This window comes from Ambystoma mexicanum, chromosome 2p (assembly GCF_040938575.1).
Source record: "Ambystoma mexicanum isolate Mex_15411 chromosome 2p, UKY_AmexF1_1, whole genome shotgun sequence".
Taxonomy (NCBI): domain Eukaryota; kingdom Metazoa; phylum Chordata; class Amphibia; order Caudata; family Ambystomatidae; genus Ambystoma; species Ambystoma mexicanum.
In genome coordinates, this window is record NC_090923.1 from 1284240058 (window position 1) to 1284255377 (window position 15320).

Sequence of the window (15320 nt, forward strand, 5' to 3'; positions counted from 1 at the left end):
CTATTAGGAAAGCAGTCTTAAGAGTGAGGTCTTTAAGAGTTGCCTTGTGCATGGGTTCGAAAGGAGGGCCCATGAGTCTAGAAAGTACCACATTTAAGTCCCATCCGGGAGCTGGGTTAGCTATCGGAGGGTGTATTCTCTTTACCCCCTCCATGAAGGCCTTGATAACTGGTATCTTCCACCACGACACTTTAAGTTGGGAAGTGGTGTATGCAGAAAGTGCCGCTAGGTGGACTTTAATGGAATTGAAGACTAGACCTGAATCCAGTAAATGGGTCAAGTACAGAACAATGTTAGTGGGAGAGCAGTCAACTGGGTTGATGCTCTTACCTCTACACCAGATGACAAATCTTTTCCACTTGCTAGAATAGCAGTGGCGAGTATTAGGTTTTCTGGCTTCCCTGAGGATGTCCATACATCTCTGCGGGAGTTGTAAATGTCCAAATTCTATGATCTCAGGAGCCAGGCTGCTAAGTTCATGGTCTGAGGGCACGGATGCAGTGTCCTGCCCTTGTCCTGTGACAGCATGTTGTACGGGCAGGGAAGTTTCACTGGGGGAGATAGGGACATCTCCATCAAGTGAGCGAACCATGGCTGCCGGGCCCCCATTGGGGCCACTAGTATCATGGTAACCTGCTCCTGGTGCATCTTGTGCACCACTTTGTTGAGAAGGGGAGTCGGTGGAAAGGCGTAAACAAATTTCCCTGACCATTGAATCGACAGACCGTTCCCCTTGGACTGGTTCTGGGGGTACCTGGAGGCGCAACTTTGGCATTGTGAGTTCTCCAGAGTTGCGAACAGGTCTATTTCCGGGAACCCCCATTGCGTGAAGATGTCTTCGTGCAATTGCCATTCGTACTCTTCGGGCAGGGGGAAGTCTCTGCTGAGTTTGTCTGCTAGCAGATTGAGTTCCCCTGGTACATGTTGTGATAGTAGGAACATGTTGTGTTTGAGAGCCCACTTCCATATATTCTGGGACAGCTTGGACAGTCCTGGAGAGTGAGTGCCCCCTTGCTTGTTGAGGTAGTACATGGCTGTGGTGCTGTCTGTGAGGACCATCACTGTCTTTCCTTGTAGGTGTTCCTGAAAGGCTTTCAGTGCTTTGAACACCGCTAGTAGTTCCAGCAGGTTTATATGCTTGGATGCTAAGCTCGGAGTCCACGCTCCGTGAGCAGTCTGATGGGATAGGTGAGCCCCCCCCATCCTGTAAGGGATGCGTCTGTGGTTAGAGTGGCTTCCACTGCGGGTGTGGCAAAAGTTTTCCCTAATAACAGGTTTTCTTTTGTCCACCACCGTAGCGAGAGAACCAAGGCCTGCGAGACCACCACTAGATCGTCCCATTGTCCGCAGGCTTGACACCACTGGCTGTAGAGCCACTCTTGCATTGGGCGAAGGCGCGCGTGAGGTACCAAATAAATACATGACGCCATCATCCCTAGCAAGCGCATTGCTTTGCGTACCGTCACCTCTCGACCTGCCACATAATGGGGGATCTGAAACAGCATGTTTTGGACCCTCTCGGAGGGGAAGGCGAGGCCGTCCTTTGTTCGAATTAGAGCCCCTAGGAATGGTTTGATTTGGCTGGGGTCTAAGCTGGACTTCTTTTCGTTGATGGAGAAGCCCAGTTGGGACAAAAGGTCTACGGTCTTTTGGGTATTGGAGAAGCATGTTTCGTAAGAATCCCCTGTTATGAGCCAGTCGTCGAGGTAAGGGTATACCGGGATGGATAACCTGCGCAGGTGGGCCGCTGCCACTGCCAGTACTTTCGTGAATACCCTTGGTGCAGATGCTATCCTGAAGGGTAGTACTCTGAACTGGTAGTGTTTGTTCTCTATCTTGAACCTGAGGTATTTTCTGTGCGCTGGCAACATTAAAATATGAAAGTATGCATCTTTCATGTCTAGTGTTGTCATGTAATACCCTTGTGATAACAAGGGGATTACTTCCTGCAAGGTCACCATACGAAACTTTTGGGGTTTGACAAACTTGTTCGCTGGGCGCAGATCTAAATCAGGGCGCATGGTTAAGTCCTTTTTGGGTACAAGGAAGTACACTGAATAAATACCTTCTGTTACCTGAGATAGGGGGACAGCCTCTATAGCCTCTTTTTTCAGTAGCTCTTCTACTTCTTGAAGAAGAATGGTGAGGTGTTCCGGTGTCATGCGTCGGTTCCGTGGGGGTCTGTACTTCGGGGAACCGTTGAATTCGATGCAGTATCCGTGGGCTATGGTGGATAATACCCAGCGGTCTGACGATATTCCCTCCCATGCTGAAAGGAACGATGTTAGCCGGCCCCCGACCGGTGATGCATGGGAGGGGACCCGAATCTTCGGGTCATTTGTTGGTATTGGGCGTGGAACCTTTGGGGCTGGAGCCTCGACCTCTTCCTTTGCCACGGCGTTGGCCTCTTTGACTGAACTGGGTGTTGTTACCCTGGTTAGAGGGCCAGTTGGTAGCAGAGTAAATTTGCTGTTGGTTTTGCTGCTGGCGTTGGCCACGAAAGGAGCGTCTATTGCCATAGCTGCGTCTGTTAGGGGGCCTAGAAATTTGGTCAAGAGTCTTGATGGTATCAAACTCTTTCTTCGCATGTTCTAGGGCCTTATCAACTGCTTTCCCAAACAGATGCGTTTGTTCTATGGGCTTATTTATCAGGGAAGCCTGGGTTTCCGGCTTAAATCCCGAATTGCGCAGCCAGACATGGCGTTTGAGAAGTATTCCCTGAACCAGGGAACGGCCAGCCGTCTCTGCGGCATCTAAGGAGTTCTTTACGATGCCCTGGTTTACAAGAGTTCCCTCTGAGATTATAGCTAACAGGCGTAAACGCAGGGGTTCTGGTGCGTCCTCTGCTTCGCTGCGCAGCTCACTCCACTGTGCATCTGCGTAGCTAGCTAGTAGGGAATTGTTATTTGCAATCCTAGTTGAGAAGGTGGCGGAGGTCGCGATTCTCTTCCCAAGTGCATAGAGCTTCTTGCCCTCTTTGTCAGGTGGTGCCTCACTAGTGGATAGTGGTACCCCCGCTCTTTTTCTTGTATTAGTAACTACGAGGGAGTCCGGAATAGAATGTCCACTGATGTACAAAGGGTCAGAGGACGAAGGGCTGAAGAGCTTTTCTATCCGAGGGTTGACCCCTCGGACTAAGGCAGGATTGGAAAGGGAAGGAGTTATTCTTCTCTTTATAGAAGCCAGGAGCGGAATATACTGACTAACAGGGGCTTTTTCTTTAATAACTTTCTCTACAAAGTCTATGTCAGGAAGAGTCTCCCCTGTGTCTATTTCAAAATGCGCTGCTGCCTTGCGCAATAGTGCATTAAGTGAAGGTTGGTCATCTATGGGAGAGGTGTTTCCAATAGGTGAATCCTTGGGAGGAGAAGGGTGAAAGACATCAGGGTCTGAGTGCACTGATGGGGATTGCCAAGGCTGCACTGATGGGGATTGCCAGGGCTGCGAGGTAGCTGTATCTTCTTCAAAAGCTCCTGCACTAGTGTAAGGATCTTCTTCAAACCCCTCTTCCTCATGTTCTTCCTCTCCACTCAAACACTCATCTTCCTGGAGATATTGCTCCTCTTCAGTGAGGTCATATACGTCTGTAGAAGGGGGAACAGCCTAGGAATCTTGACCCTAGGGTCATCCTGGGGCCATTCTCTTGGTCTTTTGGGTGTGGGTGGGTTTTGGCTTCCCAAAAACCTTTCCATTTTCTCCATACAAGAATGGAGTCTTTCAAGGGTCTCATGGGGGACCCCTGAATAGTCTAGAGGGGGGAAATCAGTGTCTTCACCTTCAAAACGCTTAGAACGCTCCCACAATGTCGAAGAAAGGTTTTCGTCGCCCTCTGAAAAGCCCTCCGGTAGTTCAGAAGTGCCCTTAGATGAAGGGGGCAGTTCCTGGCTACTCTTGCGCTTTTTCGGCGTTTCCATAGCTTTTTGTGCGGTATTCGACTTTTGTTTTGTCGTCCGCTTACATTTGTCTTCGGAAACAATTCTCGCCAGGCTCTCGACAACGAGTTTGTCAGTAGAGGGCTCTGGTGTCGACGTTGCCTGCGTTACGCGTTGTTCCTCGACGGCCGCTCTATGGAGCGTTACGTCGGATGATTTTGAGGTAGCGCCTGTGTTTGATGAAAGCCCAATCGCTGGTCGCAGCTGCGTTTGCGGGTGGGGCTTGAGACCCTTACGGTCTGAGGTAGACGCCAGAGTGCCCTGCGTCCCCTTCGGCGCTGATGGATCCTTCGTCTTTGACGAAGAAGAGGCGTGGGTTTTGTGCTTAGGCCTATGGGGTCTGTGTGCGTCCCTGTCGCCGGGGTGTTCATCCCCATAAGCAGCGCTCCTTCTGGGGTTAATGACTTCCGTAACGCACGTCGAGTTATCACCCTCCTCGTCACTTTCTGTAACAGCGGCGGTGGGTGAGGAAACTGACTTCGACATAGCGTAGTCCGCCCACCTCTTAACTTTTCGTTCTTTAAGAGTTCTTGGTTTCAAGAGCTTACAGGCCGCGCAGCTGTCCTCCTTATGATCGAGGGGCAAGCAACGATTACAGAGCTTGTGTTTGTCCTTCGAAGTGTATTTGCCCCTACAGCGTGGGCAAAACTTAAAAGGTGTCCTCTCCATAGCTGAGGCAATAATAGCTGGTGATAACAACCCCAAGGGAAAGATAGGGGAGAAAGAAAGACATTCTCAAAGAAAAGATAAAAGTTCGAACCCCCACTCTCCCTACTGTATGTTGGCCGGCGAGGCCAGGCCACGTGTTCGGCAGCACCGAAGGATCTCCTCCGTCGAAAACTTGCTCGGCGGAGAAACAGCTTCACAGCTAACGTCGAGGGGAGGGATCTTTAACAATATAATAAGTATAATTAAGGACCGAAGTCCGTAGTAAGTATTTGCAATGTCTCTCTAGGAGCTCCGCGTAAGGCGACCAGAAGCTGGGCGGAAAAACACAATCTGAGGGACCTCGACGCGTGAGGGATTGTGGGTACAACACAGTTCACTATAGGGATAGTGTTACAGACACACCTTGTCGACGTCCCCTTTTTCGACTACGAAAAACAAAATGCAATACTCTGCAGTGACCACTGGATGGCGGACCTATGCACAGTATGCGATTCTAAGCAGATTAACAAACATCAGAACCAATATTACATCATATTTCATATACTGAGTAACATTTTCTTTCTCAAAATAAGTTAATTCAATTATAAAAGACAAATGTGTTATATCTAAAACAGGGGTGGGGGGGGTGTGTGAAACTCTCTACCAGCACAAACACAGCCCATTGACTTGTTCTTGGGTGGATGGCCCCTGGGAGAGTCTCAACCAAGTCCTTAGATCACTGTTCTTTTCACAGAGAAGAAATATCCCCACATATCAGTCTTGTCCTGCCCAGGGGCAGTCCAGCACCGAAATGCTAGGCAATTCTCCTCTGAACAAGAGTACCACAGCAAACCCATACATGTGTTTCAACCTTGTTGGGCATCATCAGTGAGGTTAATCTGTGTCTCTCTAAAAGCAGTGAGCAAGGGGTCCACGTCTGGAGTCCCCTGGTAACTTAGGGTGAGACCCAAAGTTACTTGGTATGCAAAACAAGGGCTATACCGAAGGGCAGCACCTTGAATTGGTAGTGCTGGTTCGCCATCTTGAAACGCAAGAATCTTCTGTGCGCTGGGAACATTGAAATATGAAAATAGGCATCTTTCATATCCAGTGTTGCCATGTAATCCCCCTTTTTTAGAAGTGGAATTACCTCTTGTAGCGTAGACATGCGGAGCTTTTGTGGCTTGACTTACTTGTTCGCAGGCTGCAAATCTAATACTGGGCGCATAGTTAGATTTTTTTTGGGCACAAGGAAGTAAGTTGAATAAATACCCCCGTTTACCTGGTTGGCTGGGACCACTTCTATAGCGTCATTTAATAGAAGCGCTGTCATTTCTTCCAGAAGGATCCATTGATGTTCCTCTGAGTGGAACTTTTGTCTCGGAGGGGGTGGGGGTGGGGTGGTCGCGAGGATGTTGAAGTTCTGTGCAGTAGCTCCCTGCTACCGTGGACAACACCCATCTATCCGGGGTGATACCCTCCCATACGTGGGTGAAGTTGAAAATGCGTCGTCCTACTGGAGATGCATGGGAGGGTACCTGGAGCGGAATGTCACTTGCTCTGAGGTGGGGTGCCACCTCGAGCTGGGCCCCTGCCTCGATTACCACGACCTCTACATTGTCCTCATGGATAGCCCTGAAAGGCTTGTTCTTGGTTGTTGCCATAGGAATCTTGGCCTTGGTTGTATCCTGATCCCCCCTCTGAGAATTTTTGCCCTGAAAGCGGCAAAAATTGCTGTTACCCCTTTGCCCCGTGGGCTTGTTCGTAAGCTGACCCAAGGACTTTAGAGTGTCGTACTCATCCTTTGCTGTCTTAAGTGCATCTTCTTCAGCCTTGCCGAATAGCACATCAGGTTCCACTGATATATTTATTAGGGTGGCCTGTGTTGGCGAAGCCATGCGTGCCTCTTTATAATGGTGCCCTCTGCGATGACTCCCTGCATTGTCAGCCGTCGTCGAAATTTGACTTGAGGAGACATGTAGACACAGCTCTTCCGTCTGCTGCCACCTGAGCTAGTTGATATTTTAGTGGCTCAGGTGCGGATGAGAGTAACGTAGAAACCTCCTCCCACTTATGGCAATTGTAACTTGCCAAAAGTGTAGCATTATTAGCAATTCTTGCCTGGTATATATCTTTTTGCTCTCCTTATCCAGAGGATCCTCGGAGGAAGCAAGGGCTGTGCCTGCTCTCTTTCATAGAGTCTGGTTTCAAATGGCCTCTTATGTATAAGGGGTCTGAAGGTGCAGGTCTGAACAGTTTTTCCACACGTGGGTTAACCGGACGTGTGAGATTAGGTGCTTGCAAAGAAGGTTGGTTTCTCCACTGCACAGATTTTAGCAGTGGGATAAACTGCCCTACTGTCTTTTTGTCCCCTAATAATTTTTCTGCAAAGTCTCCGTCTTCCTTTACCGCCTGTGTGTCAATGCAGAAGTGTTCTGCCGCTTTGGTTAGGACTTCGTTGAGGAGGGGTCGATTGTCTACATGGGACTCTATAACTGGAGGGTCCTGATTAATGGGAGAATCTATGGAATACATTTTCGTCTCCTGGTCTGGTCCTCATTGTCCCCATAATAAGGTTCGTCTGTGTCCTCATCAATAAGTTGATGGTCAGATGTTTCCACAAATGAAAGATTATCCTGGTTTTATGGATCTTTTCAGGGTCATATAGATCTATAATCCTGCCCTGTAGTAGGGGGTTGAGAGCCAGAAGGGCTGAGGTGGGAGGGATGGACTGAAAACTCTGAAAGTAATCTGGATCTTTTTCAAAGAAATTTGCCATAAAGGTCATTCTTTGCATAACTATCGATATCCTGCGAAGACCATTCCTTTGAATTTGGGATTACAGAGTCAGGAATGCCCATATCCTCATTAGTAGGAGGTATAAGCTTTGGCCTATAGTCTTTAGGTTTCTTTACGGGTTTGGATAAAATTCCCTTTTGTGAAGATTTTTCCCTAGTAGGACTCTTGTCCCTATGATGGGTTTTAGATGATTTATTATGGTGTTTCTCCCCACCTTGGGGCCCAGAGGTAACAGACTTTTTTGGGGCCTGACGTTTTACTAGATGAATGTCGAACTTCGGGTGTGGGGACCGAGGCTTCATCCGCGGGCGAACGACCTTCGGAAGGTGTTTTTCGTGCGACACCCTTGCCGTCTTTTGACGTCTTAGCCCTGTCGGGTGCCGATCTTGAACGAGATTGCCCAGAGAACCGGGACTCAGTGGACCGTTCACGGGGTGTCGATGGTATTCGACTCATCTGTCGAATGTCAACTGGGGCTTATGTGTTTTATGGTGTGTGCTTTTGTCGTGCTGCCGCCGCCGGGCGTAGTCCCCACAACATGGCCGCCGGCCTGTCCTATGGGGTCGGGGCCTGCGCTTGGGTAGCTGAAGCTACTGCGGTACCCTCGCCGCCCAAAAGTGCGGCGTTGCTGCCATCGCTGAAGACTCCCTCTACTTCCATGGCCTCGAGTTGCCTGGCGTAGTGGGCCCAGCGCTTAGTGGAACGGTCCTTCAACATCTTAGGCTTGAAGAGTCTGCATGCTCGACAAGACGTTTCAACGTGGTCTCTCGGGAGACACAAATTGCAAACTAAATGTTGGTCAACCCAAGGGAATTTACGGTTACACTTGGGGCAAAACGTCCGTCACAATGGTCTCCGACGGCACTATTGTTTCGCTTTCCTCAGCGTGGTGTTACGGCAGTCGATGAAAGGATAGAAAGAAAAACTATCGTAATTATACAAAGTCAATGGCTTATCGCCGAAAGAAACAATCTGAGGGACCTCGACGCGTGAGGGATCATGGGTCCAGTGGACGTCACACTAGGGATAGTATTACTGGCACAACCTGTCAACGTCCCTTTTCGAGTTTCGAAAACAACAACTGTAATACTCTGCAGCTTCCACTAGATGTCAGCCTATGCACAGCATGTGATCTAAGCAGATTCCACAAGCCTCAGAAAATATATATATTAGTGGGTGCTTCACTTCCCACCTCACACCATAATTCGCAGAGTGTACAACAGAGATATATATATATATAGATAGATATATATATATATATATATATAAAATAGTCTGAATTAAATTTACCAAGACTGCATAGAATTGCAAATCGGTCTCTCACGATTATACTGAGGGGAAGTCACTGTTTATTTTTCTGTGAAATTTTAACACCCACAATGTACAGTGTCAATGCAATATGATTACACAAGATTGTAAGCATGCTTCTCATAATAAGCATAGGGATGATATACTGTCAAAGGAATAAACCCTGCTTGGGATTTAGAGTAGTTGAGTACGTTTGACTAAAGCATACCTCTCCCGTATGAGAGAATTGCTCAATATGCAATTTAAGTTAGAGTCCAACTTGACTATTATGAATATTGACACCAGGGGACAGTAATTCCTGGTTAAACATTAACTCTGTACCCTCTCCATGCTATATTTACCTACAAGAAACCGTGGGATCCCCAATGCCCCCACGTGGGGTAACTGAGTAGACAGGCACCAACCATGCAAAGATCCAAACATATGGTCTATGCACATTGTAGGATTTAAATATCTACCATAGAACAACCGAGGGTGCTGTACACATCAATAGAGGACTACACAGCTTTAGAATAGTCTAGTTAATTTGAACAAACATTGGTTACTAAGCATCCCTCCTCGGTTGGAAAGAACTGCTCCATAATACATTTAGATGCTCCATAATACATTTAGATTTTAACTAAGTACAACATAGCCTCTTCATTTTTAATGATTACCCCTATCCTATCCACAGGAGAAAGCTTTTTCTCCTGAGGAAATCCTGAAATAAGGAAGTTATGAATATTTGAACAATTCCTTTGTTAACACAGTACCATACAGGTGATCATTGGTAAAAAAGGATACATGACAGAGAAAACTATGGTTGATAACTAAATGATCCATTGAAATCTAACATGATTATATATCATTAATTGTAGAATAGAAAGGAATTAGCATCACGTTGAATTAACAGCTCCCGACGAAGGGAATGGTTCCCTGAAACGCATAGAGCAGACAAAGGAATTAGGAAACCACAGTTACTATGAATCCGTGAATGTGAAAAATTGTGTAGGATTTGTTTAGGAGCAATCAGACTATTAACTGTGGTTTACATTCTGGAGCTAACATTTCTTTTTCTTTTATAATTGAATTGTGTATTTAACTTGTTTTGAGAAAACAAAAATGGTACTCCGTATGTGAAATATTATGTAGTATTGTTTATATGAGAACCACTGCATAGGAATAGTAAAAATACTTTATAACGGAACATGGTCGCAGTGACATTCTTTTCAAAGAAGATAAAGTAAATATTAAATCTTTGGTTGTTTTTGCAACACACATTGGGTGTGCGAGTGTCGGGAGGGTTGCACAAATGTGTGGACATCTGCTAGTTCTTCTCTCCCAGGGTCAGGGTTGGTTTATTTCCCTTGCACCCCACCATCTACCTCAAAATCCTAAAGAGCTAGCGTAAATAGAAGGAGTGCTCTGCGTCTCTTGGAAAATAGGATTAACAGTTCACCCATGTGAAATACTAAGCAAATTATTGTGGCACTAGTAAGCACCAAATAATTCCATTCATAAAATATAGAACATTGATGGTCTGGCAGCAAAATGCCAGTATTTGGCCCCTTTAAGGACAAACCTGTGATGGATGTGCCGCAACATGCTAGAAGTTACTCAATCTATTACATTAAGCATACTAGTAAAAATACTTTTGTATACTGATCAAAATAAGTCTTTCTGCTTTGTCTATGCTTACTGTAATAGTTTACAAACCCTATCGCACACGGTATTAAGCATTCAAAAGGTACACACATATATGAGCATGAAGTACTCCGTTACATAATGTGTTTTGAGATGATGCCACCGTCTTATAATGCACTGTTTTAACATTTAAAATGCATTTACTAAATACATAATACGGCATTATTTACTCTGTCAAACATCACCTTTTCAGATGTTGATACTACCAATTCAGAAAGTGCTGCAATTTGAGAGAATATCTACATAATGCTCAGATACCTAGTAAATATCTTTGACTGCTTAAAAATGTGTGCACTATAGGGTTTACAAACTATTACATCAAGTAAAGACATACAAACAAATCCCTGTTCACTGCAAAGCACATACATCTTTTTACTAGGTCTGCTTAATGCATTAGTGTGCGAACACTAACTTCTATGCACCCCCCCCCCAGCACTTTCCATGTTCCCTCTTAACCTCTACATGAATGCACAGAGCACATCTGCCCAACTTGTATACCACTACCTGACAAATAGGAGCTCTCTGCCCATAGGATTTTCCAACTGAATACAATGGCTGTGAGCCATTACAAATCCCCCGGAAGAAAAGGGCAAGGATCGCAACAAAAGGCTAAACAGCTGATGGCACCTAAAAAGAGAAGGCGATATTGCTATTGAAGTGTAGAGCTCAGAAAGAACATTTTGGCAAGATCCCAAATCGTCACATTCAATAAAGAACGCCGATTAATTAGGCGTTAACCCAAAGATTTAGCAACCAAGTGAAAGTAAAATCAAGGTAGTTTTTTTATTGCAACCAACTGTAATGGAACACATTGATCTATAATCACAACAAAGTTACGCTTTCTTAGTACCTGGGTAATGTGCTTGATCCCTTGTTGCTGTAAGAGTTTTTTATAGAATGCTTCCGTCTGTTCTGCAGTCATGTTGGGCTCATCCCTTGTAAAAAGGCAAACTTCTGCTGTTTCTGGTCTAATTCCGCAAGGAAGAGGGCTGTAAATAACAAAAAAATCTTTTGAATAAGTAGGAAAAAGTAAGTCTTGACCCTTTAAAATAGGTTTTCTTCACGTTCAGTGTCAAGCTGAGATGGGACCCGGCAGCAAACGTGCTGTTATTTCAAGGACCTAAAGAAAAGTAGGATCCGGCTCAGGGGCATTCAGGCTCTTGCCACAGTTTGTGCTTAATGTTAAACTGTTATAAACCTGAAACAATTGTTTGGCGTTGATATAGTGTATTGCATTGGGGGATTAGGGACAGGTAATTCAGAAAAATATTTGACTTTTGGAATTATACTGCAAAAGTAATCTTTTAAAAAGGTAATTGGGCTATAGGCAACACAAATGTCATAACAATGATGTGCTTACCATTATTACAAATCATTAAAAAAAAAACAGTTACTTAACTTCAACAGTGAAACTTTGCATAAAGAGTAAACGAGGAAATTAGTCATGCACACTTATTTTGAACCAGTTAACACCAATTTAACCGTTGTGAATTGTAGAGTTAGATTACTTTCATTTTTACCCCTGCAAAGCTATCAAAACAATTCCAAAAAAGGAGCGCATATTAACAGCAAAGTAAAAATAAAAAAAGTTCCAAAATTAAAACAAGGTTTATATAAACCAAAGCCAGAGTGCGCTCTGCATAAATCTGGTCAATTTGGAAGATGGCCGAAAGCTCCAGGTCGGCGAGTGGCGAAAGTACAGCCCCCAAGCGATTACAAGCCCCAATATTGGTAATCAACATCTACGACCCCCCCCCCCCCACCCCTCCAACGGGGAGGGCTTCTTTTATCAATATCATTGGTGTTGTCGAAGAAATAGAGAGTACATGGTTGGAAACCAATCCCAATGGCAAGGTGATCCTTGGCGGTGACCTCAATTCCCCGACCTTGATAGGTCCTCTGACACTGGTTCAAGGATGTGAGAACAATCTACCAGCAACTAGCACCTTAAACACGCATTCACATAATTGCCAGAAGTGGTTAGCTTGACTGAGGAATTGGATTGCTGTAGTCTTAATATGGGGGGGGGGACTGTTGGGCGAACCAACAGCCTACTTGGTCCAATGGCTCCTCCAGTTCTCATCTAGATTATGTCTTTATTGACCAGGGATCGAAGCGAAAGTAGGGAGATCTGCAAGTGAAACACACTGGCCTTAGCGATCATGCAACATTAAATTGGCCATTAACTTGTGACTTCCCTCTGGAATTGCACTATACAGCTCCCAAAGTCACACTTAACTCCAAATGCAATCGGCTTATGTGGACAGAAAAGAACCTCAATATTATGTCTAGTTACATTTCTAGTAACAAGCGGAATCTATCCCTATGGTCGCCTTGTATTAACTGGGACTTTAAGCTGATGCTGAGCTCCCTGAAACATCTGCTACACTATAATAAAGGGACGTTTGGATATAGGGTTGTACGGTCCACTTTTGATGTCCTAATCCAAAAAAGGAAAAGTGAGTGGCGGTTGGAATGCGCACAGATAAGGAAGAATAACACACTGACCATGGTGGAGAAGGATAGACTAAAAAGGACCCTCGTTACACGCTATAAAACGGGCTAAAGCTCCACAAGAATTCTCTGTGCAGTGCCAACTGGATGCTCCTCTTTAACCTATTACACAACAATGACAATAAGACGTTCTGGGCTATGATCAGAACACAAAGCCGGTATCATCCCTTTTGAGGACGTCATCTCTGAATCTTGTTGGGCTGCTGCAATAAAATAAATCTCTACTTCCAAGACCGCTATGGTAGCATTATCTCGATTCCTTGTCCCAAGGTGGACGATGTTCTCTATATAATCACGTGCCAGAAAAACTCTAGGGCCCCAGGGCCATTGTTAAGGCCAGTCAGTCTTTGGGCTGACCCACTCTGGCGCTTATACCAAAACATCGATACAGGAAATATTACGGACAGCTGGCGATAATCTGTTTTGATTACAGTCTTCAAGAAGGGTGACAAGACCAATCCCCTTAACTACAGATTGTTGGCCATGTTAGATTGCAGATAACAAGGGGGGTCCTGTGAGACTTTGCCAGACATGAGTCCTGGTTACAAGAGCCTTACCCAGAGTCTTTAGCTCACTATCTTTCACAGATAAGAAATATCCCAAACATATCAGTCTTTGTCCTGCCCTGGGGCAGTCCAGCACCGAAATGCTATGGATAACGGTGGTCTGGAGGCTTGCCCAAAGCTTTGCCCTTGGTTATGATTTATTCAAAACCTTCCAGCCATCACCTTTCTGTCATGTTAGATTGCAGCCAGAAAGATTTGCCTCTCTTCTCTTAAAAAAGCTGAACGTGTGGGAGGAAGAGACAGGACTTTTACACAGATATCAAACCTGCCTTCATAAAGATCACGCAGCCACTTTAAACATCTGTGCTTTGCAATGCCTAACTGCTGAAGCGGAAAAGGGGAAAAAGAAACTTTACGCCCCTTTCGTAGACTTCAATGTTTTTGATACTGTGCTTCGCAAGCGACTATGGGCAAAACGCACTTATTGGGGCATCGACCACAGGCTATTATATTTGAGGGAGATAAGGAATTGAATAGTGCCCCTTGATTCGCTACCATAGCGATCTCAATTTTAACTTTTTATACCAACGAAGAATTTTAAACTGCTTGATGCAAAAGGAAATCTGGAAATATCCCAGTTATATTCAAAATGGGAAAGAAAATGTATAAATGCCTTTTAATGTGTGTGTTTTTAACGTGTTTGGCATTCATGATTTGCTCTTAAAATAGCTTTGTTTTGTTTGCTTATGTGCTTAAGGTTTATTTGTAATTATTTAACCAAATGCACAATAAAGAAAGAAAATAAGTTGAAAACAAATCCAAAAAAAGGAGTGCACATTAACAGCAAAGAACAAACAATGAAAACGTTCCAAAATGAAAGCAAGGCTTATATAAAACAATGCCAGAAAGTGCTCTGCATAAATCTGGTCATTTTGGAAGATGGGAGAAAGTCTCAGTTGGGAAGTGGCAAAGGTAGAAGGCAAGGAAGACCAATGAGAAAGGCATGGGTGAGAGGAAAGTTGTGGTGCAGGTTAAAAAAAAAAAGGAGATGTGTGGCATCAACAAAGAGGGTGGTAAAGAGTACTCGTCTCCCTGGTGTTGAAGTCTTGCGTAATTCCAGCCCACAACTTAGCAAAAGGGGTTGCTCTCAAGTTCACCCGACTCCCCTTGTGGTGGAACCGACCAGGCTAAACTATCTGGAGGGAAGCAGGGTGTTAAAAGCTTCATTACTATGGTGGATCACCAGACCATACGAGACAGAATATATTTCAAACTCTTGACAGGATGGGTAATGGGAAAAACACCAGTAAGTCCAATGGGGTTCTCTACCAATGAAAAATGGGTTTCTCTTGGAGCAACCCAAGCAGAATGGGTAGGAAAGGGATAATCTATACACATAGGGACTCCAAGCCCAGCTCGCTCTCATATACAGCACCATATAGTCTCACCATCTGATCTCGTTTCCATTTACAAAAAGGTTGTCTCAAAAGGACTTTCTGGACTTGCATGCTCCTTGGGTATCTCGAGCATTACAGATCTCGTTAAGTGCATTAACTAGTGCAACATGCAAAAGGCAAAATTCCCGTTTTGTGCCCTCCCCCGTCCACTCAGGCCCACTTCGCGCATATTGGTCTCTCTGACAGCTCCACTTACTCTGGTTTGGCCCAGCCATTTATAGATCCGAGGATGTTTCTCAAACCAGGATAGGTACCGACTATTACTTTAAACACTTGTATAGCGCAGCCATGGACCGTTAGGCATTAGGGCGCAGACAAAAACAAAGCAAGGAAAGAGCCTCGCGATGGAGCCAGAGAAGTCCAAGAACCATGAGCGGACGGGATCAATTACATGAACAGCCAAGTTTTCAGGTTATATTTTTTGAAGGACTATAAATTAGGCTGAGCTCTGAGATTCAGAGGAAGGTTATTCC

The 15320-nt window shown here is 45.2% G+C and overlaps 1 protein-coding gene across 1 annotated transcript in view; it reads right to left on the bottom strand.

The window, feature by feature from the left end:
- The window catches only part of RSL1D1 (ribosomal L1 domain containing 1), a 426377-nt gene that overhangs the window by 312309 nt on the left and 98748 nt on the right, over positions 1-15320 (bottom strand). The window contains exon 3 of the mRNA XM_069645597.1: positions 11221-11359. Coding sequence (XP_069501698.1) covers positions 11221-11359 — 139 coding nt within the window. The remainder of the gene's footprint in view (positions 1-11220; positions 11360-15320) is intronic.